The 23,673-nt window shown below is 42.8% G+C and overlaps 1 protein-coding gene across 1 annotated transcript in view; it reads left to right on the forward strand.

Moving 5' to 3' along the window:
- USPL1 (ubiquitin specific peptidase like 1) overlaps positions 1-16,245 on the forward strand; it is a gene marked incomplete at its 5' end in the record, with an annotated part of 32,931 nt that extends 16,686 nt beyond the window's left edge. The window contains 5 exons of the mRNA XM_030571132.1: positions 8,067-8,153; positions 9,727-9,856; positions 10,762-10,887; positions 11,587-11,747; positions 13,979-16,245. Coding sequence (XP_030426992.1) covers positions 8,067-8,153; positions 9,727-9,856; positions 10,762-10,887; positions 11,587-11,747; positions 13,979-15,927 — 2,453 coding nt within the window. The remainder of the gene's footprint in view (positions 1-8,066; positions 8,154-9,726; positions 9,857-10,761; positions 10,888-11,586; positions 11,748-13,978) is intronic.
- Positions 16,246-23,673: the final 7,428 nt, after the last annotated feature.

Below are 23,673 nucleotides of genomic sequence, written 5' to 3' on the forward strand. Positions count from 1 at the left end.
CATTCAGTGAGGAATGGACCTCTGAGGTTCAACGCCTAGAGACCGAATTTGCACAGCCAGAGAGCAGGGCTACTAGAGAGGCCCAGCACAGGGCTTCAAGGATTAGGGATGCCTTAAGGGAGCAATTTGAGGCTGAAAGCCAACAGTAATGTTTGGTGCCTTGCACGGGTGTGAAGTGCAGTGGTTACAATGATTTGCAGTGCCGTTTTTCCCTTGGGGTACAGTATTTTTCACTTTCTGCAATAATAAAAACTTTTAAAAGCCAAGAAATCATTTATTCAAAATACAGTACATAAAAGGGCAGGGGGGTAGGGTGGTGAACTGTACATTCAGAGGTTTGAATATGTCCTGCCTGGAGTGCTGTGCAATGCCTGCTGTACTTCAGGATTAATATGCTGCATGATGATGGGGGTTGAGTGTATAGGGTAAGGGTCATAGTTCTTAGGGCTGGTAGGTGAACGTACAGGTGTTGGGGGCAGCTGGTGGTGGTAAGAACCAGCCTGCTGGAGAAAGGGGTTTGGAGCAAATAGTGGGGCACAAGGGAGAGAGCTTTGGGAGAGGGCTGGGGGGTTAGCTCGGTACTGATCTACCTGCATGGCTATGAGAGACTACATAGAGTCCGTTTGGCATGCCAGGAGACTTATCAGCTGCTTTGTGCTTTTCTTGGTAGCCAATTCCTTTCTCCTGCTTTGTGTTTCCCTCCACTGATGCATTTTCTCTCTCCAGTCCTGCAGCCTCTTATTCTCTCTGGCATATGCATTCATAACTGCTTTCACCAAATCTTCTTTGCTTTTCCTTGGTTTACACCTTAAGTTCTGTAATCTTTCAGCAGGCTGTGACAGGGCCGGAGGATTCAAGGACACTTAAAAAAAACAGAAATAGAAACATTTAATACAGAGGCTGCATTGTTTATAATCACAATGAAGGAGTTTGTAGACTACTTGTAGCATCATTTACACATAGCAAACATAGCACAGAGAGGCCACAGCAGCGAAGACATGATGAGTAATGGGGTGAGTTTTTCAGCCGCAACTCACCTGGGAAGGGGAGCTGCTTGAGTCAGGGCTCACTAGGGTTTCTCTGCATTGGGGAAAGCAGAGAGCAGCTGGGGGGACCTGCACCGAACACTATCCCTACATTTTTAACAGAATTTTCCACTGCCAGGTATATCACTGCTGCGTGTTACCTGGGAAGAGCGGGAGGGTCTTCTACAGCAATGTGGATTCCACCTTGGTCCCTATGCAGCTTGCCTGTGTGCAGCAATAGTCCCCCCACCCCTCGCGGCACAGTGGCGCGGATGCGTTAGCCTGACTGGGACAAGGACCACAGTGGCTCTCCCTATAAACTTGCGCAAACGCATTGCCCACGCTCTGGCTGAAACTTTTGAAGAGATTACCGAGGCGGATTACCAAGACATGATAGTCCAAATCAATGGGCTATTCCACATCTAGGCATGCATGCAGGCAGCCAGAACACCCCTCCCCCCCCCCAAAAAAAAACCATTTCCATCCTTAAAATAAAAGCTGCTTACCATGAACCTGCTCTTCTGCTTCTTCTTCACCAACAAGTTCCAGCTGCTGCGACTGGCTAGCTTCCTCCTGGCTTGAGAAGAGCTCCTGGCTGCATGCTTCCTGGGACTCCGGGGTGTCTCCCCCCACTGCAGTAGCCTCACTCTCGGTTTCCTCTACACCCTCCCCCTCTTCTCCCTGCTCTGAACTCTCCATCATGGTCCTCGGATTGGCAATGGGGTCACACCCAAGTATCACATCCAGCTTCTTGTAAAAACGGAAGGTCGTGAGGGCAGCTCCTGAGCGGCGGTTTCCCTCATGGGCTTTGCAATACGCACTCCGCAGCTCCTTTACTTTAACCCTGCACTGCAATGCGTCCCGTTCATGGCCCCTTTGCAGCAAGGACTTTGATATCTGCCCATAGGTATCATAATTTCTATAGCTGGAGCGCAGCTGTGACTGCACAGCTTCCTCACCCCAAACACTGATGATGTCCTGCAGCTCGCAAGTGTTCCATGCTGGGGCTCGTTTGGGGCATGGAGGCATGGTCAGTGATTGCACTCCACACCTGGCTGAGCAAACAGGAAGGGGATTTTTTAAATTCCCGGGGTATTTAAAGCATGGGTCACCTCAGCCCAGGGCAGTGGAGTGCGAAACGATGAGCAGAGTGGCTGAAAAGGTATGCTGGGATACCTCCTAATACCCTGGAGGCCAATAAAAGTGCTTTTGGTGGCCACACTTGATGACCAGCGCTGGAATTGCTACACCCCAAGCAGACCAGGTGTACAGCCAGCTCTGCAGCCAGGGAGTTGCAGCGCTGGCTGTGCTTTGCAAGTGTGGACACTGAGTTGCAGCGCTGTAACCCCAGCTCCAGTGCTGCAGCTCTCCAGTCTAGCCAAGCGCTCAGTTCCTAGCTGCCAGAGTCTTTCTGAGGGGTGGAAATCCACTAGAGAAGGTTTTGGATGGGGAAAAAATTTAGAAAAACAGCTGGTCTTTGCCAGCATGTTCTCCATGCTGATTCTTTGAGTTAAGCAGCCTGTAACTCAGGGTCTGAGGAAAGATTGGTTACTGGCTTTTCAGAGCAGAAAAGCCTTATGGCTGAACCCAAAAGGATGCAGGGGACCGCAGGCAAACTCTCACCCTTAGATACTTGGGATTTGTTTGCTATCTCTTTAAAACAGAGTCCAGTCTCTAAGCTGCTGGTGGATCCACAAGCAAGCATGCAGGAGAGTGTCTGTGTATATGTTCATAGCACAGAGAGGCTGCAGTTGGTGAACACACCTGCTCACAGAAATCCTTTGCTGGCTAGTGAGGTTCCATTTTCAACCTTCTAGGAGAAAGGCAGGACCCAGTCCTGCTGAGGGGAAGAATGAGTGTCCAGTCTTGAAATTGGTAGCAGATAAGAATTTGAAAGTTAGTGTCTGGGTTGATACAATCTACCTGGCTGACAAAGGAGGGGGAAGATTTGCCCGATAGCTGTTAACACAGATAACCTGGCCAGCCAAGGGATTCAGTGGAAAAAAGAGGCATGGTATGACCATGATACTTGTAAGTTAATGTTTACAAATTTGGTGTTAATGTTGAACCTTCTGATGTATTTGATTTTGATGTCAACCCTGGTAAAAAAGATACAAGGTTCATGTGAAAATCCTCTGAACGTATTAGAAGTGAAACCTGAAAACACACTATATGCTAAAAAGCCTTATAATAGTAAAATGGTATGACTGATACATGTAAGCATTTTTTAAACTTGGCACAGCAGATAAACCTTAACAAATCTCCCCCTTCCTCCCCATGGCTCCCGCCCGCCACGTAGGCAGCTTGGGCGGGGGAGAGGAAATTAGGACACGGTGCACTCGGGGGAGGGGGTGGAATGGGGGTGGGAAGCAGTGGGGTAGGGCCTGGGCCCTCGGGCAGAGCCATGGGTTGAGCACCTCCCAGCACACTGGAAAGTCGGCACCTGTGGTCACTGGAGTAAGTGTCTATGGTGGCATAGCTGCTGCTGTAGCACTTGTAGTGTAGACATACCCTTGGGGCAGGTCTACACTATGGGGCTAAATTGACCTAAGTTACGTAACTCCAGCTATATGAATAACATAGCTGAAATTGACATACCTTAGATCGACTTCTGTGGTGTTTGCACCATGCTAGGTTGATGGGAGAGGGATTGGCACTTGATTTAACGAGTCTTCACTAGACCTGCTAAATCGATCCTGGTGGATCGATCGCCACCCCTCGATCTCCTGATAAGTGGAGACAAGCCCTTAGTGTTAAGATTTCACTTGTGGATTACTTCATCATAGTAAGAGCAGAAAGTCAACTGTGCATCGTTGATGTAAATCTGAGTCTTGTTTTTTCCTGGTTAGCATATTGAGATCCGTACTAGCTTTTCACCTCCAAAAAGTTGGATTCTAACATGGCTTATATTGCAGTATAAATGAACAGTTGGCCTATCATGCCAATACTAGTATGGCCTTAAGCATTTTGTGAGTTCTTGATTCAGCTTAAGAGGTTGTAAATTAGCAGGGACTTTCTTTCCTATCCCTGGTGAGCAACTAATGAAAAAGTCATCAGCTAGTGGGAAACAATCAAAGGCAGTCTGCACCAAAAAAAGAGATGTTCCTGCAGGGAACTAATGCAGATCTGTAACTAGCTAAAATCTGCTTTTTGGTAAGTGGTCCTGAGAAAGATTGTAATTTCTGATTAGAACTAATCAGGCCCGAAATAACTTAGAGCCTGTCAACCCTTTCATGGACCCTGTGTTTAAAATGGACAACAGTTATTGACAGTCTTTGTCAGAAAGACAACCCAGGAAAAACTTAGTAGTTTTGAGAGAAATTGCTTGAAAGAATGAAATAGCATTAATGATGATTTTGTATTAACGCCTGTTGTTTCTCTTAGATGAAAAATGATACACTAATTGCACTGAAATCACCAGGATTACATTGATTGCTTATTGGTTTCTGGGTGGACATCTTAAGTGTTGGTTGGTGTTAACCTGTAAAGGCTGATAAAATGAGACCTTCCTACTTGACATACTCTCTACATGTGTGATATACTACTGCATTTGCAGGGAAGTATTAGGGTACGTCTACACTACCCGCCAGATTGGCCGGTAGCGATCGATCTATCGGGGATTGATTTATCACATCTACTTTAGATGCGATAAATCAATCCCCGATCGCTCTCCCGTCGACTGCTGAACTCCAGCTTGGCGAGAGGTGGAAGCAAGGTCGACGGGGGAGCCACAGAGCACCGCGAGGACGCAAAGTAAGTAATTTTAATTCGATCTAAGATACGTCGACTTCAGCTATGCTATTTTCGTAGCTGAAGTTGCATATCTTAGGCCTGGTCTACGCTACGCGTTTAAACCGAATTTAGCAGCGTTAAACCAAATTAACCCTGCATCCGTCCACACAACGAAGCACTTTATATCAGTATAAAGGGCTCTTTAAACCGATTTCTTTACTCCTCCCCGACAAGGGGAGTAGCGCTGAAATCGGTATTGCCATGTCGGATTAGGGTTAGTGTGGCCGCAATTTGACGGTATTGGCCTCCGGGCGGTATCCCACAGTGCACCATTGCGATCGCTCTGGAAAGCAATCTGAACTCAGATGCACTCGCCAGGTTGACAGGAAAAGCCCCGTGAACTTTTGAATTTCATTTCCTGTTTGCCCAGCGTGGAGCTCTGATCAGCACGGGTGGCGATACAGTCCCAAATCCAAAATGAGCTCCAGCATAGACCATACGGGAGATACTAGATCTGATGGCTGTATGGGAAGACAAATCTGTTCTATCAGAGCTCCGTTACAGAAGACAAAATGACAAAGCATTTGAAAAAATCTCTAGGCTATGATAGAGGCCACAGCAGGGACTCAGCACAGTGCTGTGTGACAAGCGTAACGGAAAGCCAAAGAATCAAATGGACGCTTATGGAGGGAGGGAGGGGGTACTGAGGACTCCAGCTATCCCACAGTCCCCATAGTCTCCAAAAAGCATTTGCATTCTTGGCTGAGCTCCCAGTGCTTGAAGTGTCAAAAACATTGTCCGGGGTGGTTCAGGGTATATCTCGTTAATTTACCCCCTTCCTCCCACCCGTGAAAGAAAAGGGGGGAAAATTGTTTCTCGCCTTTTTTCAGTGTCACCCATATGTCTACTGCATGCTGCTGGCAGACACGATGCTGCAGCGCTGAACAGCAGCATCCCCTCTCCTTCCTTTCCTGATGGCAGAGGGTACAAAATGGCGGAAAACCATCCTCATCATCCTGTGAGTGCTCCTGGCTGGCCTCAGTGAGGTCAGCCGGGGGCACCTGGGTAAAAATGGGAATGACTTCTGGTCATTCCCGGCAGATGGTACAAAAGGCTTGGTAACCGTCCTCATCATGGCAGCTGGAGGCTGAGCTCCATCAGTCCCCGCTTTTCATGTCTAAAGAAAAGATTCTATATGGCCTGGACTACCATTGCAGCTGGAGGCTGCCTCCCCCTCATCTCACTAAAAAGTCAGTGTTTCTTATTCCTGCGTTCTTTATTACTTCATCTCAGAAATGGGGGGACACTGCCATGGTAGCCCAGGAGGGCTGGGGGAGGAAGGAAGCAACGGGTGGGGTTGTTGCAGGGGCATCCCCTAGAATGGCATTCAGCTCATCATTTCTGTGGGATCTGACACAGAGCAGCTGTGCTCTCTGGTTCTCTAGTACACTTGCCCCATATTCTAGGCAGGACTGACTCTAATTTTAGACAAAACATAAAGGGAATGATCCGGGGAGTCATTCCCATTTTTGTCCATGGACCCCGGCCAACCTCACCGAGGCCAGCCAGGCGCACCTATGAGAGCAGCAGACGGCACAAAAGGATTGATAACTGTCATCACCAATTTCCAAATGCAAATGGTACAGAATGACTGATAACCATCATCTCATCGCCAATTTACAATGGCAGACAGTGCAATAGGAATGGTAACTGTCTCTGCTACCTTGCAAAGGCAAATGAATGCTGCTGTGTAGCACTGCAGTACCGTGTCTGTCAGCAGCATCCAGTACACATACAGTGACAAAAGGCAAAACGGGCTCCATGGTTGCCATGCTCTGGCATCTGCCAGGGCAATCCAGGGGAAAAAGGGTGCGAAATGATTGTCTGCCGTTGCTTTCATGGAGGAAGGACTGAATGATGACATTTACCCAGAAACACTCGTGACACTGTTTTTGCCCCATCATGCATTGGGATCTCAACCCAGAATTCCAGTGGGTGGGGGAGACTGCTGCAGGAACTATGGGATAGCTATGGGATAGCTACCCACAGTGCAACGCTCTGGAAATCGCCGCTAGCCTCGGTACATGGACGCACACTGCTGAATTAATGTGCTTAGTGTGGCCGCATGCACTCGAGTTTATACAATCTGTTTTACAAAACCGGTTTCTGTAAAATCGGAATAATCCCGTAGTGTAGACATACCCTTAGATTGATTACCCCCGCCTCAAGTGTAAAGCAGGCCTTAGAGTAGGAGCCCCTTTGGTTTAAAAGAAGGATTGTCCAGCCAGCATCTTCTTCCCTTGTCTCTGAATTTACTGTCTCCCCTGCTCCCATGTCTGTAATAACTTGAATCTCTTGGTTTCTGGGAAACACTGCAAAACCCATCAATTTACTTTGACTTTGGTGGAGAAGGAAAGCTGTGTCTATTACTTTTTATTGACTGTGTTTTTAAAGATCTGTCAGAAGTGCCTAGAGCATGGGGGAGGATTTTAGCTATATTTCAGTTTAGCTATATATTTATGTATATTAAGATTTTAATGAAGAAATAGATTCTAAGACTGTTTGAAGTCCTCACTTTAATTATGGAGGCTGTGGTCTTGACTCCAAAGTTAAGGTTGAGTTCTGTTTTGCACTTAAAGCAGTATTTGTTCTGTATAACAAATATAGCATGCCCGTCTCAAATCTGCAGCACTTGGAGTACAGAATTAATTTCATGAGAACCTACAAGAAAATCTGGTTTTGAGTTTAAAAAAAAAACAGAGCAACAATTTGAAAACTATGTTCTTCAAGAAATCTACCACTTAATCTGAGGCCAGGAGCATTAACATGTCTTCATTGCTTTATGGTAAGCTGAGCATCTCCCACTGGTGTAGCACTGTCCACGCCGGCGCTTCTGCTGGTGTAACTTATGTAGCTCAGAGAGGTGTTGGTTTTTTTCACACTGCGAGCTATGTAAATTATACTGACAAAAGTGCTAATGTAGACATAGCCTTAATCTTAACATTGTTTTTTGCTTGATTGTTTAGGTTACACATGAATTTATGTTTTTACACATGCTATAGACAGAATTCATTTAAGATATTCCATTGAGTAGATCATAGTAACAATTTGGTTCCTTTAAGTAGTTAGGTAGCTTTTACATATTCTGACATAAATTTTGCAAATCACCTAAGTGAAAGAACTGTTAAGTGTCCTCCAAATGTTGTGGGTAAACAAATGTTAATAGAAAATGCCTTGGTTTGCAGAGAATTGATTTGTGTACGTTGTATACAATGTGAATTAGACTTTTTGCTGAATTTTTTTCTTTAGATGTTCTTCCAAAAGCTGAGTCACATCTGAATGAAATCAGAAATACGGTATTTGCTCAACTTCAACCCCAGCTTAAGTGTGAATTGGGTAAGTAATTACTAAGCGATTTAGTCTTTATTTTCCAGTTCTATAAATGCAAAGATTGCTGTTGTCAGTACTTTAAATGCATTCCATAAGAAAGTCAATACAACCAACTTGATGATGTAGTTAATTGTTGGTATCTTTCACACTCCATCACTTAATGAGCAGCTGTTTGATATCTTGTCTCATGTTCCCTTCTTTCCTATAGTGCTTATACCTACAGGCCCACAGGAATCATTCTGCTAAGTGCATGCAGAGGTGAAAAACACTTGTGGGTGTGCAAAGGGCAGCAGAAATTTAATTTGCAAAAGGCAAAGCCTGTTTCTTGTATGACTAGAACACTTATGCATCTTTCGGGAGTGGGGAGATCTTAAGTTCCTACAAATGTAATTTTAGGCAGTGGGGAAAAAGTGAGAATAGTATATAACATACAGACTTGTATATATGTAGAAGACAATTATAACTTAAAGATCTTAAAAATGCTTTTTCATTGAGACTGGCGGTTGTCATTCTGCAATGTACTCTGCTTCAGTGGAATGGCCTCCAGGGACTCACTGTAGGGTTAATTATACTTAATGACAGTGACTGCCGCTGATTGGGAATGGTAATTCTATTAGTGCTTGAGACTGAAAGTGCAGCAGACTGTCAAGAAAAGCACTGAAATTGACTATACATAGTACTGTCAAATTCATGAAGTAATCAGGCTGAGAAGCAGCGAAATCTTTTCCTCTGATATTTTAGTTACAGTAATTTTAGAGCTTTTTACTGGGGGAAAAAACTGGAAAGAAATGGGGTGGGGAAGAAGTGTGATGAGGGTGACAAATACAGGTGACGTGATACAAGATGGGCACATAAATTTAAACAAGCAGATTAAAATATGAGAACAGACCCTCGGATAACGTAGGGTCCCTGGGAGATCTGGTGATAGAGCATGGAACTTTCCATAAGACATGGAAACCTAGTAAAAGTAATTTACTGCAAAAAAAAAAAACCCAAAAAAAACTGCAATGGTTTCATGAGAGCCACAGCTACAGCAGAACAGCATGTGCATAGAGGCTGCTAGATCCTTTTCCCTGATTCTCCAGTTGTACAGAACTGTTGATGAATGCTCTTTAGGGTGCTCTGCAGCAGAAAGGAGGCAGAGCAGCAAAGTTCTCCCCATTCTATGCTTCGTGTGGCTTCACAGCCTCCTATCCTCCAGAAAGTGCTTGCAACAACTTGGCTTAAATTAGCAAATTGTCAACAATTGCATGTGTTCATTATTTTTTCATAAAGTTGGAAATAAAATTCAGAGTTAAGGCTGTGTGTTACATGTGAAGAGCATAATTCAGACTTGTGCAGATTCTCATTTTTCTCCATTCAGCTGATCTCTATTTTCTTCAGAGTTTAAAATTTAAGGGGGTTGTATTATTCTTTTGGTAACCATAACTTCATGGATACAGCTATTCCAGTCATATCTCATTTACTGTGGGGATGAGATTATAGCCTTGCCAGTTGACATAGTATTCTAAAGTATAATCCTGTCTTCCCTCTTTTTTTGTGTAGTTGCAAACATTAACTTTTTTTTTCTTCTTTGAAGGTAAGAAGGAAAGTCCAGTATTTGCATTCCCTCTGCTTTTACGAAAGGATCCCCAAGTCGAGACACTTTTCCTGCATTCTTTTTCATGGATGTTTGAATGTTTACATTGTGGCTACAGCCACCAAGACAGGTTAGGTTTTTACCTAAGCCGCATTTATTTGCATGTATTGTATTTTCAGTCTTCACTTAATACATATTTTCTTCAAACCACTGTTGTGCACAAAGTGTGTCTATTTGGTAGGAGAGGAAGAGTTGTGATGATAAAGTTATCTAGTCGTCATTTTAAAAAGCCAGCATTTGTCAACAGTTTCCAGGTGGTGTATGGTGTAATGGCTAATGACACAATAGTATCCTCTGTGTAAAAAAGAGAAATAACTGGTAATTCTGTTGTCAAATGCTGACGTTTTGGTGTTGACCACTGTAAATCACACACGCTGGTGCTGCTCTAATGAATAGCATGCCAGAACTGACCAATAAATAGGTATGTCTTTCAGGGTTAAATAGAATAAATTCATCTAAATTGCATAAAGTCAGAAATGTAAATCTGATCCTTATTCAAATAATTGGAAAATGTGCAAGTGTCCTACTCCTTGGTGTTTTAAAATGTTAGAAGGCAGGTGTGGTGAGGTTCCTCCAGGTCATCTGAATGGCAATTGTATTTAGTGTTACACATCAGAGTGTCCTGAACGGTTATGCACTATGAAAAACATGTTCAGGAATTCTTTAAAGGCATGTTTCGTCTGAGTATAAAAAATTGACATTCAAAGTGGCGAACAGATGAGTGGCAGAAAATACATTGTTCCATTTTGTTATCGTCTGTATAAACTATTACTGATTGATATTGATTGGCAGATTCAGGCAAATTAGTTTATATTAAGCCACTGGCAGTGCCAGGGATGTCAGTGGGATTGTGCCAGGTGTAAGTCGACACTGCATGTCGCCTGTTAATTTGTGACTTCTTTCTGGTAAATGCTAGTGCTTTTTTTGAGTATCTCAGGTAGACAACTGATCAAATTTTATTTTCCTTCCTTCCAGGTGTAGGAAGACGCTAACAACATTTACAAATATAATCCCTGACTGGCACCCACTTAATGCTATTCATATTGCTCCATGTAATAATTGTAATGATAAATCTCAAAGAAGAAAAATGATTTTGGAAAAGTAAGTTTGAGCCACTTGAGATCTTGAATATAAAATAGAGCATTATCATGTGTAGATTTAAATACTAAACTTAATGTCAACGTTCTGTCACCTTTTTAATGTGTTCAGCAAGTTTCCACTAAATGTTTAAGTACCCAGCTTTGAGATCGTTCTGAAAATTCTCAGGGATGTTGTTGTTAGAAATCTTTTAATATATGTGGAGTATTTTTGTTCATCTTAACACACTAAGCAGACATTTCATTTGAGCCAAGTTGTAACGCTCAACACTGAATATCAGTCTTTGCAGAGCATCTAGTATTGAGGGATGATAAAACTACCACCTTTATAATGTTCGATGTTTTAGTCTGAATTGTTGTAGTCAGCCTTCCAGGTTTGGCAGAACTGTCTTCTTCTGTCTTTGTCCCAAAACAACATTTTCTGTGTAGGTTTTTTCCCCCCATAGCAAATTAAGTATAAGATGACACCTCTATTTCTCTAAAAGCTTATTTCAAAGTGGAATTGTGTATTAAAATTGGAGTGCCCTGTTCCTATGAGTCCCAGCCATTTGCATATAATTTGTAAAGCAATCTTAGATTAATAAACAGCGGTAGAACAGTAATGCACTGAGCTAACTACTATTCTCAAAATGTATTGCTTGTAATTTTCATAGCTTGAGCCATTGTTTTATTCCAATAAAGATGCTTTGTATCTTTATCATAGAGTACCCTCAATATTCATGATACATTTCGTAGAAGGTTTGCCACATAACAAGCTGAAGAACTATTCGTTTCAATTTGAAAGCGATTTCTACCAAATAACAGCTGTTGTTCAGTATCAACAAGATCCAGAACACTTCAAAACCTGGGTTTTGAATTCTGATGGTAACTATTACAACTTTATTATCGTCATCCTAGATTAAACTTCCTCTGTTACTAATTTTGGGGTTATCATAATCACTGAACTATTGTAAGGTTTTCTTTTGTGTATGATCTAAATTAGGTATTAAATATTTGCAAATGTGTTTACATTCTTTGGTCTTTTTAAAAAAAAAACTGATTTGACTAACTCAGTAATTTGCTGCCATACTTAGTGATAACTTCACTAGAAAAAGTCAATTGGACATGATCATTTTCTCATCAAACTTTGGTGAAATTACAAGAAACATAATCTGGGCGCACACAGTTCTTTTGGGCAGATTACATGGGTAGTAGGGTCGGCTGCCTCCTGAACGCCCCCTTGTGACAAGAGTTTGCTGTGCAGGTGCCCTGCCTTAATTTCTCTCATTGGTTCCTCAAACTCAAAAGAACCCAAACACTCCCCTTCTGGAGGTAAAATTTATTCAGTCCTCTGGGTACACACTGGTCCTCCAGGCCCACCCCCAGTTGAGTGTCTGTCTCTTTCCCCCATCTTAGGTAGGGAGTCCCCAGCTCTCCTTCCTGGAGATGGGTCCTCAGTCAGCAGTCATTCCCAGGCTTTACCTGGCTGGAGTTCAGCTTCCTGGCTTTGACGTCTCAACTTCCTCAGTGTCAGGGTCTTCAATGCCAAAACCTCTTTCAGTTGGCTATAGTCTGATGCAGCTTCCTGAGCTTCCCCCTTCTGTGTTTTATAGGGCAGTCACGTGATCTCTCCCAGGTGTGGCTCTTTCAGTAATCAAGGTTGGCTGACCCTAGGCCTCCAGCCCTTAAGGGGCAAACTACCCTGTTACAGATACCAGATGTGTCTCTTCATGGGAAAAGCAAGTGCTGTCAATGCTCAGTTTCTTCCTCCTCCTGAATTTTGCAATTCTCTTAAGAGTAACTAGAAAATTGCTGTTTTGATTTGTTGAACTATGGAGTACAACCCAGAAGGAACTCCCAAAATTCAAAGAGAAAAAATAGTTGAGATTATTTTGGTCTTCATGGAAACCTGCTTCCACGGAGGGAGGAGAGAGAAGCGATCAGCATTTTAATCAAAACATCCTGGTGAGCTGAGAAGTTGTCTATTTAAATTTAACTGCTAGAGTTGCTTGAAGAAAAGAGGATGAGAAACATCCCACTAACAGTCCATAAATGTAGGATATGTCTGCATAACAAAAGCTGTCCACAGGCTAGCCTGCCTAAGCTAGCTTGAATCCAGCTAGTGTGGGTAACAGTAACGATGAAGGCAGCTCAGGGTATGTCCAGACTAGCTGTCATATCAGCGGGTAGCGATCGATTTATCAGGGATCGATATATCGCGTCTCATCTAGATGCGATATATCGATCCCCAAACACGCTCCACGACTCCAGAACTCCACCAGAGCGAGCAGTGGTAGCAGAGTCGGCGGGGGAGCCGTGGACGTCGATCCCCCGTGGTGAGGATGGGAGGTAAGTTGGGATAAGATACTTCAACTTCAGCTACGGTATTCCCTTAGCTAAAGTTGCGTATCTTACATCGACACCCCCCCAGCGTAGACCAGGCCTCAGTGTGCACTTCAGTGCAGGTTGTACAAGTTGGGCATAGCCCTTGGGTACGTACTCCACTCACTAACCCACCCTGAAGCTCATGTTGTGCTTTCTCCAGTGCTGCTGTTATCCACGCTAGCTGGATTCAAACCAGCTAGCTTGTGCACAGCTTTTGCTATGTACGCTACGCAACATGTACACCTAGGGTATCTTTAGAATCCTTACTAAAAACAACATTGTAATAATTTTATAACTGTTGGGATGGTTGGGAGGGAATTATCTATATGATCAGTTTCTCCCTTAAGCCCCTTCCCCACATCTTTATGAAAAATAATTCCCAAAAGTAACTCTTAATAAGAGAGGTCTGTATGTCAGGTCTGTCCATATAATCTCAAACAGGATGTCAGTATCACTATCTAGGCCAAGAGCATCATTGTGGCTAAGGAAAAGGACCGTCTTGGTCATGTTACTAGGACCTAATAGTGAATTCTGTTGTTGCAACTGGCCTAGTTGCAGAGTGAAAGACCCTTAATTTTTCTTTGGGGAAAGTGATGGAACAAAGAAATCAGCTTTGTTCTCCAGAGTGTATGAGGCATTGTCACATAACCGTCACATAAAATGGGTTTTTTGAGACCCAAAAAGAATGGCCACTGTGCATCTTTGATCCTCTAAACTATTTTTTTTTCCAGAAACTTGGCTTGAATGCGATGACATCAAAGGTCCATATTGTAAAAGACATGAGAGATTTGAAGTTCCTGTTTCAGAGATTCACATTGTCATCTGGGAAAGGAAAGCATCCCAAGTGCCAGATAAAATTTGCTCACAAGTCCAAAATGTAAAATCTGAAAATCTTCCTCTTAACGATGCACAGTCAAGTTCTTCTCTAGTGTCAAATTGTGATGGTGATAATGCCGTAGACAAAATAACTTCAATATGCTACGAAAAGGAGATTGTGGGCATTCCTGCTAATGAACAACAAAAAGTGGCCAGAGAGAATGAAAATAGCTTGCTTTCTGGCTTAGAAAATTTGGCAGATGATGATATTATAACTCTGACACTTGTAGAAATTCAAGTTGATTCTGAAGGTAAACCACTGGACAATGGACAGATAGTGGGAAATAACCTAACTGCTGAAACAGGCTTGCTGAAAGAGCAGGGGTTAGCTTGTTCAGATAAAACTGCACGTACAGACGATGTTTGTAGTCAGACTACCTCCAGCAACGTGTGCACACCGTCTGAAAATGCCTGTATTTCCTCACATCTCGGACAGTTGGATCTAGTGCATACTCCATCTGCTGTTCCTGCAAACCATTGTAGTGACTCGTCCACACCATCACACGCTCAAGAGGCAGAGGCCAAAGCTAGCTCAGTCAACACTGAAAATATCCTGTTTAATCCAGAACTCTTGCAGAATAAGAAATTACCGTTAATGGAGAACGTTATGCAGAAATCATCTAACACCAGAAACAGAAGCAAAACTGGAGCAGACTCGCAGGCTGCAACTTTGTCTGCTACCAATAATTCCTCCCAGTCTTTGCATAAAGATCAAAAGAGAGGATTTGTAGGAAGTTGGGTAAAGGGGTTATTAAGCAAACATAATACCTTCATGCCTTCAAGTGCCTTAACCCATCATAAGAAAAGTTACAAAAATCCTTCTTTACTAAGAGCAACTGACTTACATCTCCCTAATAAGGGGGCAGCTAATTTTGGTGGCTTTGAAGCCAAGGGTACATGCAAAACAACTGAGGGGGCGCCTAAATCTTCTGTTTGTCAAGATGGAAATCTTCCTCCTTTGTTAACAAACATCACTGGTCCTTCTGCAAATGCTCGTCTACCTGTAGTAATCCCTGTAGTTGATGGTCCAACTTTGAATAAGTCTGGAAGCTCATTGGGCACCTGGAGTAAAGTAATTCAGCCTAACACTCCTATCTTTAATTCCAAACCTAGCCATGGGGAAAATGGACATCACAAATCTGATGTGAAGGATCAAGAATCAAATGCCAAAACTCACAAACTTCGTTTAAAACTGCTTAAAAAACTGAAGGCTAAAAAGAACAAGTTGGCCTCACTTGATAGGCTGGCAAAAACTCAGATGCATAATGGAAGCTCTCCAAACAGAGATGTAGAAGATCTCTTACAATTTGGATCTCCTCATGAAAGTGAATCAGTACAGAACTTACTGAAGGAACTGCAGTATCAGATTGATGCTGCAGATAGTGAATCTGTATATAGTACAAACTCCAACATGTCATTATGCAGTAGCCAGAGTAATGCAGAGTTTTTAGCAGACTTATTGTCGCCTACTTCCATTGTTGCTTCTTCGGAGCTTCCAAAAGATGAGTGTACATATTTGGAAATGGTGGACAGCAATACTGCAGCACCAGTGCACAGTGAGAGAACCAACCTCACATGCGTCACTGTGGCAAGCAAAGACCATAATTATTACAGTCCTGTAAAAGAAAGCAAATATGAAGGTAACACAGACTCACTAATAAACAAATCCTGCTTGAAAAGACTTTCCTTTGAAAGCCCCACAAAGGAGGATATCCTTGAAGACCTGTTCTCCCCTGCAGTGTTGAACTCAATAGCAAGCGACATAGATTTACCTCATTTTGATGAAACTCTGTTTGAAACTTGAATTGCTGTAATATTCGTTTTTAACACTTGAGAATTTTGTATATCAGCTTTCACACAAAGTATTATTAAATTATATTTTCAAACTAGTTTATTTGCACGCTGGCTGTACTTGAACATTGAAAATCTGAAGTATTTGTCTCTTACATTTCATTGTAGCTGTTGAATAAGATTTTTAGTCTTTAACTTTTCCAATTAAATAACTGAGAAAGTTGATCTTTCACAATCTTTTAGTGAACGTTAATCTTTTTTTCACCTGGTTCAATGTGTATTTTTGTGTTTAATTTTAGAAAGGTGAAAATAAAATACATTGTTTTCTGGACCACAGGAGTAATACCTATAAATTACTGGATTATTTTTCAAACTATCCAGATTCCTGTTGTCTGTTTTAAATAGTAGGCAAAATTAATGTAACATTTCAAGGGTGTTGTGCAGAGTTCCTTTATCATTTTCACAGCTGCTGTTTTGACAAGATCTGCCTATGTAAATACTACTCAAATTCAGCTGGAAAGGGGGATTTGAAAGCAGAAACTTCCCCTTATAAGGTGATAGTGGATCCTAGGGCTTACCTTCTGGGTAAACAAGAGCATAATAGTGCACACCTTATTTGGGGCAATTAAAGTAGATAGGGTTTGGCCATGAATTTGCAGCACCAAATAAGATTTAACACATAGTATCAAATTTTAATGGTTGTATATAACACTTAAAATATCCTTGTGAGTTAATATAAAAAAAAATCTTCACTTCTGCCAATCTACTTACCAGATAATTATGCTTTCTAAGGAATTATCTTTTAAATGAGGAATCACTTCTCTCATCACTGACTTTTCCTGGCTGGATCTGCATGCTTCTGCATGTACAGGAGAGAAAACAGGATGAGGAAGAGAGGAGGTTAGTTGGGAGAGAGAGAGAGAGAGTAGAGGAAGATAAGTTTTTTTTTTTGTTTGTTTGTTTTTTTCGTTTTGATTTGTTTGATTCTTATTGCCACTAATGGGAGTCATACATTCTTACACACTGATCTGAGGCTATTCCATTCCCTAATTTGGTCAGCTGTATGTTTTTCAGACCTGAAAAATAAAAAAATATTTAACAATTTTTTAGTAATACCCTAAATACTACATTCATTGTATTCCTGAACACAGATTCATAGCATTTAAGGGAAGAAGGGCCCATTTTATATACAGGAGCTCAGACTAGAATATCTCAAGCCCTTAAATTTTACCCAGTTACCCCAGTACTGAGCCCAATAACTTGTCTGATTAAAGAGTAACCTGTTTAGCTAAAGCATGTTCCCTAGAAAGGCATCCAGTTTCCAACGAAAGAGAGAATCTATCCCTACTTCCCGTGGCATGTTGTTCTAATGTTAATCACACTCACTGCTATATTGCATCTAATGTGAAAGCTGACTTCAGCTTTTAGCCACTGGTTCTTGTTTTGCCTTTCTCCACTAGATTAAGGAGCCTGTTAGTAGTATCTGGTATTTTTTCCCCATGAAGATACTTATGAGGCATTCAAATCACCTCTCAATTTTTTTGCTAAACTAAACATTGAGCGTTTTTAAGTCTTAGTGTAAAGCATTTTCTCCAGATTAAGCTTTTTTTTGTGGCTCTTTCATACACCCCCCAAGTTTTCAATGTACTTGTTGAAATGCAGACACCAGAACTGTTTGCACTATTGCAGTATCATCTGTAAACATCTTGCCAGTGCTGTATACAGAGGTAGAATCACCTCATGCTCCTACACCTCACTACTCCTATTTATACGTCCTAGCTGTGTGGTAGCATTTTTTGCATTACAGTGGCAGCTTACATTGAGTTTTTTGTCTACTATGCCCCCTAAATCCTCTTCATGTTTCCCGGTGAGTAGGTATGGCCTGCTTTCCTTTTCCTACATGTATAACTTTGCATTGGGCTGTACTAAAACACAGACAACTTTGTTTGAATGGTTTCAGACCATTCTCTGACTGCCTTTTCTATTAGAGCTCGAGATCCTGCTTATTCCACTGTAAAAAGGAAGATGAACGAACACAGTACACTAAAATTACAAAAACCAGTGTCTGGTCTATACACTTTTTATAGTGGTGTAACTTTTATTTTAAAAAAATAATCACATCCCTCACCAAAATAACTACATTGTGGGCAGTTATACTGGTATAAAGTTGCCTTATACTAATGTGACATATCCGGGTACAATCCAGACCAAAGCGTAGCTGGGTCACCCCTGCCATGTAACCTGGCATGCCCTTTACAATGCCTTGCTGCTGTAGCCTCCAAACTGTACTGCTCCCAAACAGCCTCCAGCATGTAAGTCACTCCCAGCTATGTCTGTGTGTCCTGCAGCCAGCCAGCCACGCCTTTGCTCTTACCAGCCTTAAAGACTCCCACAGCTTACACCAACATGCTCCTATCCCAGATTCTTCCCCCATAAACCTATGTCCTGCATTATCCAGCCCTCATCTGGACAGCACAAATAGATTGTTCATTTCAAAGAATAATGTGCACACAATTTGTCACTCCGAATGGAGTTACCCAGACACTTCAACTTGAACATACTGGATTAGATATAGTTAATGGAATCTCTCAAAACAATAAAACAAGTTTAAGTGAATACCAGCAAGGTAGCATAAAAATTAGAAACGATCACAAGAAAAATAAAGATGAAAATGCTTACTGGTGCTTAACGATATTAAATTCAAATTGCAGTTTTCTCACCATGTGCTTTCAGCAGCCTTACTGACCAAACTCCTCAGGCTACAGCAGCAAGGACTCATTCCTCAGAGTCCAACAGCTGCTTCCTTTGTCTCTTCAGGTGCAGAGAATGAGGCTGGCAGGGGTAGAGAGAGAGGGGTACCTTGGGGTGTTTGTCCCTCCTTTTTATAGCCCCCCTCTTGAAAACCCATTTCCAGATGAGATCCAGGAGACAGAGTCTATGTGGAAAGACGTTTCCTCCTGGGTTGTTGGGTTTTTTCCCTCACCTGTTTGAACTTCCTTTGTTTTACCTCCCTGCATAATAACTCTATTTACTGCTTACATGCAACTTAAGGCAAGCACACATTGCTTCTGTTAAAGACAAAACGGGATTTCTGCCTGGGCTGAGCTATGGGGCTTGGCGTGTGTTAACATCATATGAGGGAATCTTAAATGCCACATATTATGTTGCCACACATATTTTACCAAGTATCAGAGGGGTAGCCATGTTAGTCTGGATCTGTAAAAGCAGCAAAGAGTCCCGTGGCACCTTATAGACTAACAGACGTATTGGAACATGAGCTTTCATGGGTGAATACCCACTTCGTCGGATGCATGCATCACTCTTTGCATATTTTACCAAGACACTACTGACCAGCAAATTGAGTTGTCAAATGATAATCTTTGTACAAGGTATGCCTTATAAGTTACTATAATAGTGTATAAGGAAGTATGAACTTCGGGGGTGTTTTGTCACAAGTATAACATTTCCTTTCCCTTCCTTTTCAGAATAGACTCTATAGCTCTAAGCAGCATTACACCAGTATAACTGCATCCCTAATAGGAGGTTGTACCACTTTAACTATCCAAGTACAGTTAAAGCAGTACAGTTTTGTGTGTAGTCAAGCCCTTAAAGCAGAAGTGAAAGAAATGAAGATTATTTGATTTCATTGTTGTTATGAATTTAGTCATTTTTTAATGAGAAAAGCCTGATCTTTTTTCTGCAGTTATCCCTTGGTATTCCATTTCCTATCTATCCATTCAGCTTCTCATGGCCTCTCCCACAAGTAAAAGGTCATAATGATATTTCTCTTTCTGTGCTCTTAAAAGGCTGATATGGTTGATTTTGGACATATAAGAATGACCATGAGGGTAGTGTTGTGCACAAGCCTGAGTGACGGTAAATTATGTTGTGACATTAATGGTCATTCATCTTTCAGCTACCAGAGTTGCATACTCTAAATCTGTCCCCTGCTATTTCAAGCCTCCCCATAGTTCTTGTAGTTACAATGGAATGTAAGTTTCATCACAGGACATGACTACAAAACGAGAGATGGTCTTGGATCGCTTGGACCAATTCCATGCAGCCTTTGAAAAATCAGGCCAGCAACCTTGAAGGGACTCAGTCTTAAACTGTTTCTGTAACAAATATGGCTATGTACATCAAAGTAGCGCTCCATGCAGGGGCCTTTGTCTTTTAACCAAAAGTCAGTTCCTGTCAAGGGTCTGAGCTTCTCCTTGGTTTTAGGTGTCTTTACTAATGTCTCAGAATAAGGAAAAAAACAAGCACCAATGACTAAATGTAAAGTAGCATGAATACATCTGGTGCAGTGTTCATCTGTCTGAATTGTGCTGTTGAGAAAAATGGTACTAATCACAACTAGAGTGGTTAGTAAATAGGGTGTCTTAGAGAAACTACACCTTATTTACTAATAAAAGACAATGCAGGGGTGCAGCTGGCTATGTGCAAGGGTGTCAACAATACATCTGGAAAGGAATTATAAAGGGTATGAAAGAATAATTAAAGGTAGCAGGGTTAAATTAAACTCAAACATATAAAATTAAATTATAGCTGAGACCAGGGCAAGTTCATAGAGCCATTTTAACCGCATCTTCCCAAAAGTGGTGGCCAACCTTATAGAAGACAATTTTTCCTAAACTGAAGCATGGCAAAGCTGCACTAACAAACCTGTTCTGAGTTCTCTGTATCTATTTTACCCCCTTTGGACAAATTTTCCAACAGAGGATGAGAACAAGCTCTGAAGTTAAAAAAACACAACATTCTTTTCCCTATCTTCTCCCCCGCCCCCAAAAAAACCCCACCTTAGAGTCCAGTAGTTGCTGCACTCCTTTTTGTTTCAGGTTAGTTTTTTTTCTAGTTTTCTGCAATTGAGGGCCCTTTGATTATTATCACAGACAACATGTTCTTCCAAAACAACTTCAAATGTATTGGTGTGTAAAACAATCACTGTGAAACAGACACGTAGCCACCTTTTCTACACAAGCACTTAATGCTATATGTGGAACAATAAATAATCGTGATTTGGGATTTTGAAGCAAATGTTCTCCCTGTATGACACCAGTGAGAACCCACATTTTCTGTCTGTGATTTGTCAGGGACCTAGGCTGTGCCAGGGTGAATCTTGCATTGCTTAAAAGTTAGGCTCCTAGAAACTCACAGGAACAACACTGCAGTCCCCACAGCTTGAATGCGGGGGGGAGAGGTGCTTTAGAATGCAGTGCACAAAAGCCAGCAGGCTACAAGGGGACCCACTTAACCTACCCACGGGAGATAGTGCTGAGAGGGGTGTATTTTAAGCCCTGCCTGTTTCACGGAGTTAAGTGCCTAAGCCAGGGGTGGGCAATAATTTTTGCAGGGGGGCCAATCCACAAATTTTGGTTAAGTCATTACTGGCCACATATTTCTACTATATTAATGGAGGGGGTGTGAGGCTCTGGGAGGGAGTTTGGGTGCAGGAGGGAGCTCCAGGCTGGTACAGGATATAGGAGAGAGTTTGGCTGCAGGAGGGGGTTCTGACCTGGGGCAGGGAGGTGAGGTGTGAGGTGCAGGCTCTGGCTAGGAGGTGCTTACCACAGGCAACTGGGCAGCAGCATAGCAGAGCTCAGGCAGGCTGCCTGCAAGCTGTGGCCCCATGCTGCTCCCAGAAGCAGCCGACTGCTGCTGGCACATCTCTGTGCACCCCTTAGGAGGAGGGAGGCAATGAATCTCCATGTGCTGCCTGTATCCGCAAGTACTGCCGGTTTCCGGCCACTGGGAGCTGTGAGGATGATGCTGGGGATGAGGGCATCGCATGGAGCCGTGGCCTCCCTCCTGCCGCCAGGGCTGCACAGAGCCATGCCAGCAGCAGCCGGCTGCCTTCAGGAGGGGGTGTGGCCATGGCAGCGCCCCGCTGTGCAGCAGGACTTTTAGCCGCCCAGAGCTCATGAGGGGGCAGCCAAAAAGCCTGGTGGGCTGGACAGAAATGGTAGGTAGCCCAGATCCAGCTCATGGGCTGTATTTTGCTCATCCCTGGCCTAAGCCTAGGCTACTTATGATCCATAGATGGCAATCTCTCTCAAGGAGTCAGGTGGTTTAGGCACTCTTGTTTCTTGTGAGACCGAGGAAAGCACCCACCTCCTTCAGGACAAATCCACAAATAACACTTCTGACTTTATGCTTTTAGCCCAAGGGCTCAAGCACTCACCTGGGATGTGGGAGACTCAGGTTCAATTCCACCCTCTGCTGGGGGAGGGGTTGAACAGGGGGCTCCCCACTCGCAGAAGAGTGCTGTAACTACTGGGATATTGTGATGTGAGGCTGTCTCAATCTCTTCTGGTGAAGCTGCTCAACTGGGTATAAATAATTAAATAGGAGAGAAGGGGGACTGAATCTTGGGTCCTCCACTTCCCAGGCCTGTACCCTAACCCACAGCCTTTAAAGTCACTCTCTCTCTGGCCCTATTCTCTTAGCCACTGTTCCCACAGTAAATCAGTTGTGCCAAAAGGGCACAGCGGGTTACCTTCCAAGCCGATTATTACGTACGCAGTTCCATAAATTCTACAGTGCTTAATTTTTGCCAGGGCTGAGCCCCGGCACCTCTAGGTTTAGGCAGTTCATAGTCCCAGCCCCACAGGGCTTGCTGTATCAGTTATGAATGTAACAAAATTGCTCAAGACCCAGCACTTATTTCATTACAAATTAAGCACTGCAAACGCATACAGGGTGTTTTAAAGTCAACTAAGACTCAGTCCCTGCTCTGAAGAGCTTACAAGTTACGTTTAAACATGGGAGACAACACACTCGGAGAGAGAAGGGAGGATATGTTTGCCAAAATCGTAAGGCTGCTTAAGTCTGCAGTGTGTGTAACAAGCTCATTCCATGTTTTTTCATACAGATTTAACTTTTTAAAACTATCCTGTGTGGGGTATGGATGGAGACTAGTCAATACATGTGCATATAGCAGGTTCCAAGGGCTGGTCACGAGGAGGTGAAATGATAGGGAGGGAACATAAAAGAGCAGGAGTTTACTCACTGGCTTTGATGGAGGCAGGTGACCCCCAATTTACCCCCTTGGCTTGATGGCTTGAGATAGGCTGGCTGTTATTCCAGGTGCACTGAGGCCTTTTAAGGGTTATACCCAGAAGGCTAGTGCTAGTAGTGTAAGTGGGGCTGCTTAGAATAAATGCACCTAGTGTAATTCTCTTCCTTCTCTAGCAAGAGGCTCAGGATGAGTTTACTAATCCCACCCCTATTTAGGGAATGGCTTGATGGTAGTGAAAACTTGGAGGAACTAGGTCTTGCATGGTGCTGCAGGGTAGGGTGAGAGGAGTGATACAATCCTGCCCCCATCTTAGTAGTGTAAGAAGAATGGGATAGGGGAACCAAACATAAATTTAATAATCTATAGGTACCTACAACATGTTGCCATGTCTTGCAGTTTTAGTGTGAGAGTTGGTGTTTTTCTTAAAGCACTGGTTTGTGGAATCCTGGGGTTTGGTGAGACTATCCGTTTTTGTCTTTTAAGAAAGTGCCTTTCCAGTGCTCATGCTTTCAGAGAACGCTGGAAAACAGGACCCAAATGTAACCCAAAGGCTCAAATGTCAGAAGAATAAAATAACCCAACATTTAAAATAGCTACTGAAGCCAATCTCATGATGTTGGGGGACCCACCTGCCTCATAATTGTATAATCTGTGTGGTTGTCAATACTGTATGTATCAATTCTTCCTACTACTCTATACTTTTCTCCTCCCCTACCCAGTACAGCATCCCTTTGTGTGTGA

This window comes from Gopherus evgoodei, chromosome 1, assembly GCF_007399415.2.
Source record: "Gopherus evgoodei ecotype Sinaloan lineage chromosome 1, rGopEvg1_v1.p, whole genome shotgun sequence".
NCBI lineage: Eukaryota > Metazoa > Chordata > Testudines > Testudinidae > Gopherus > Gopherus evgoodei.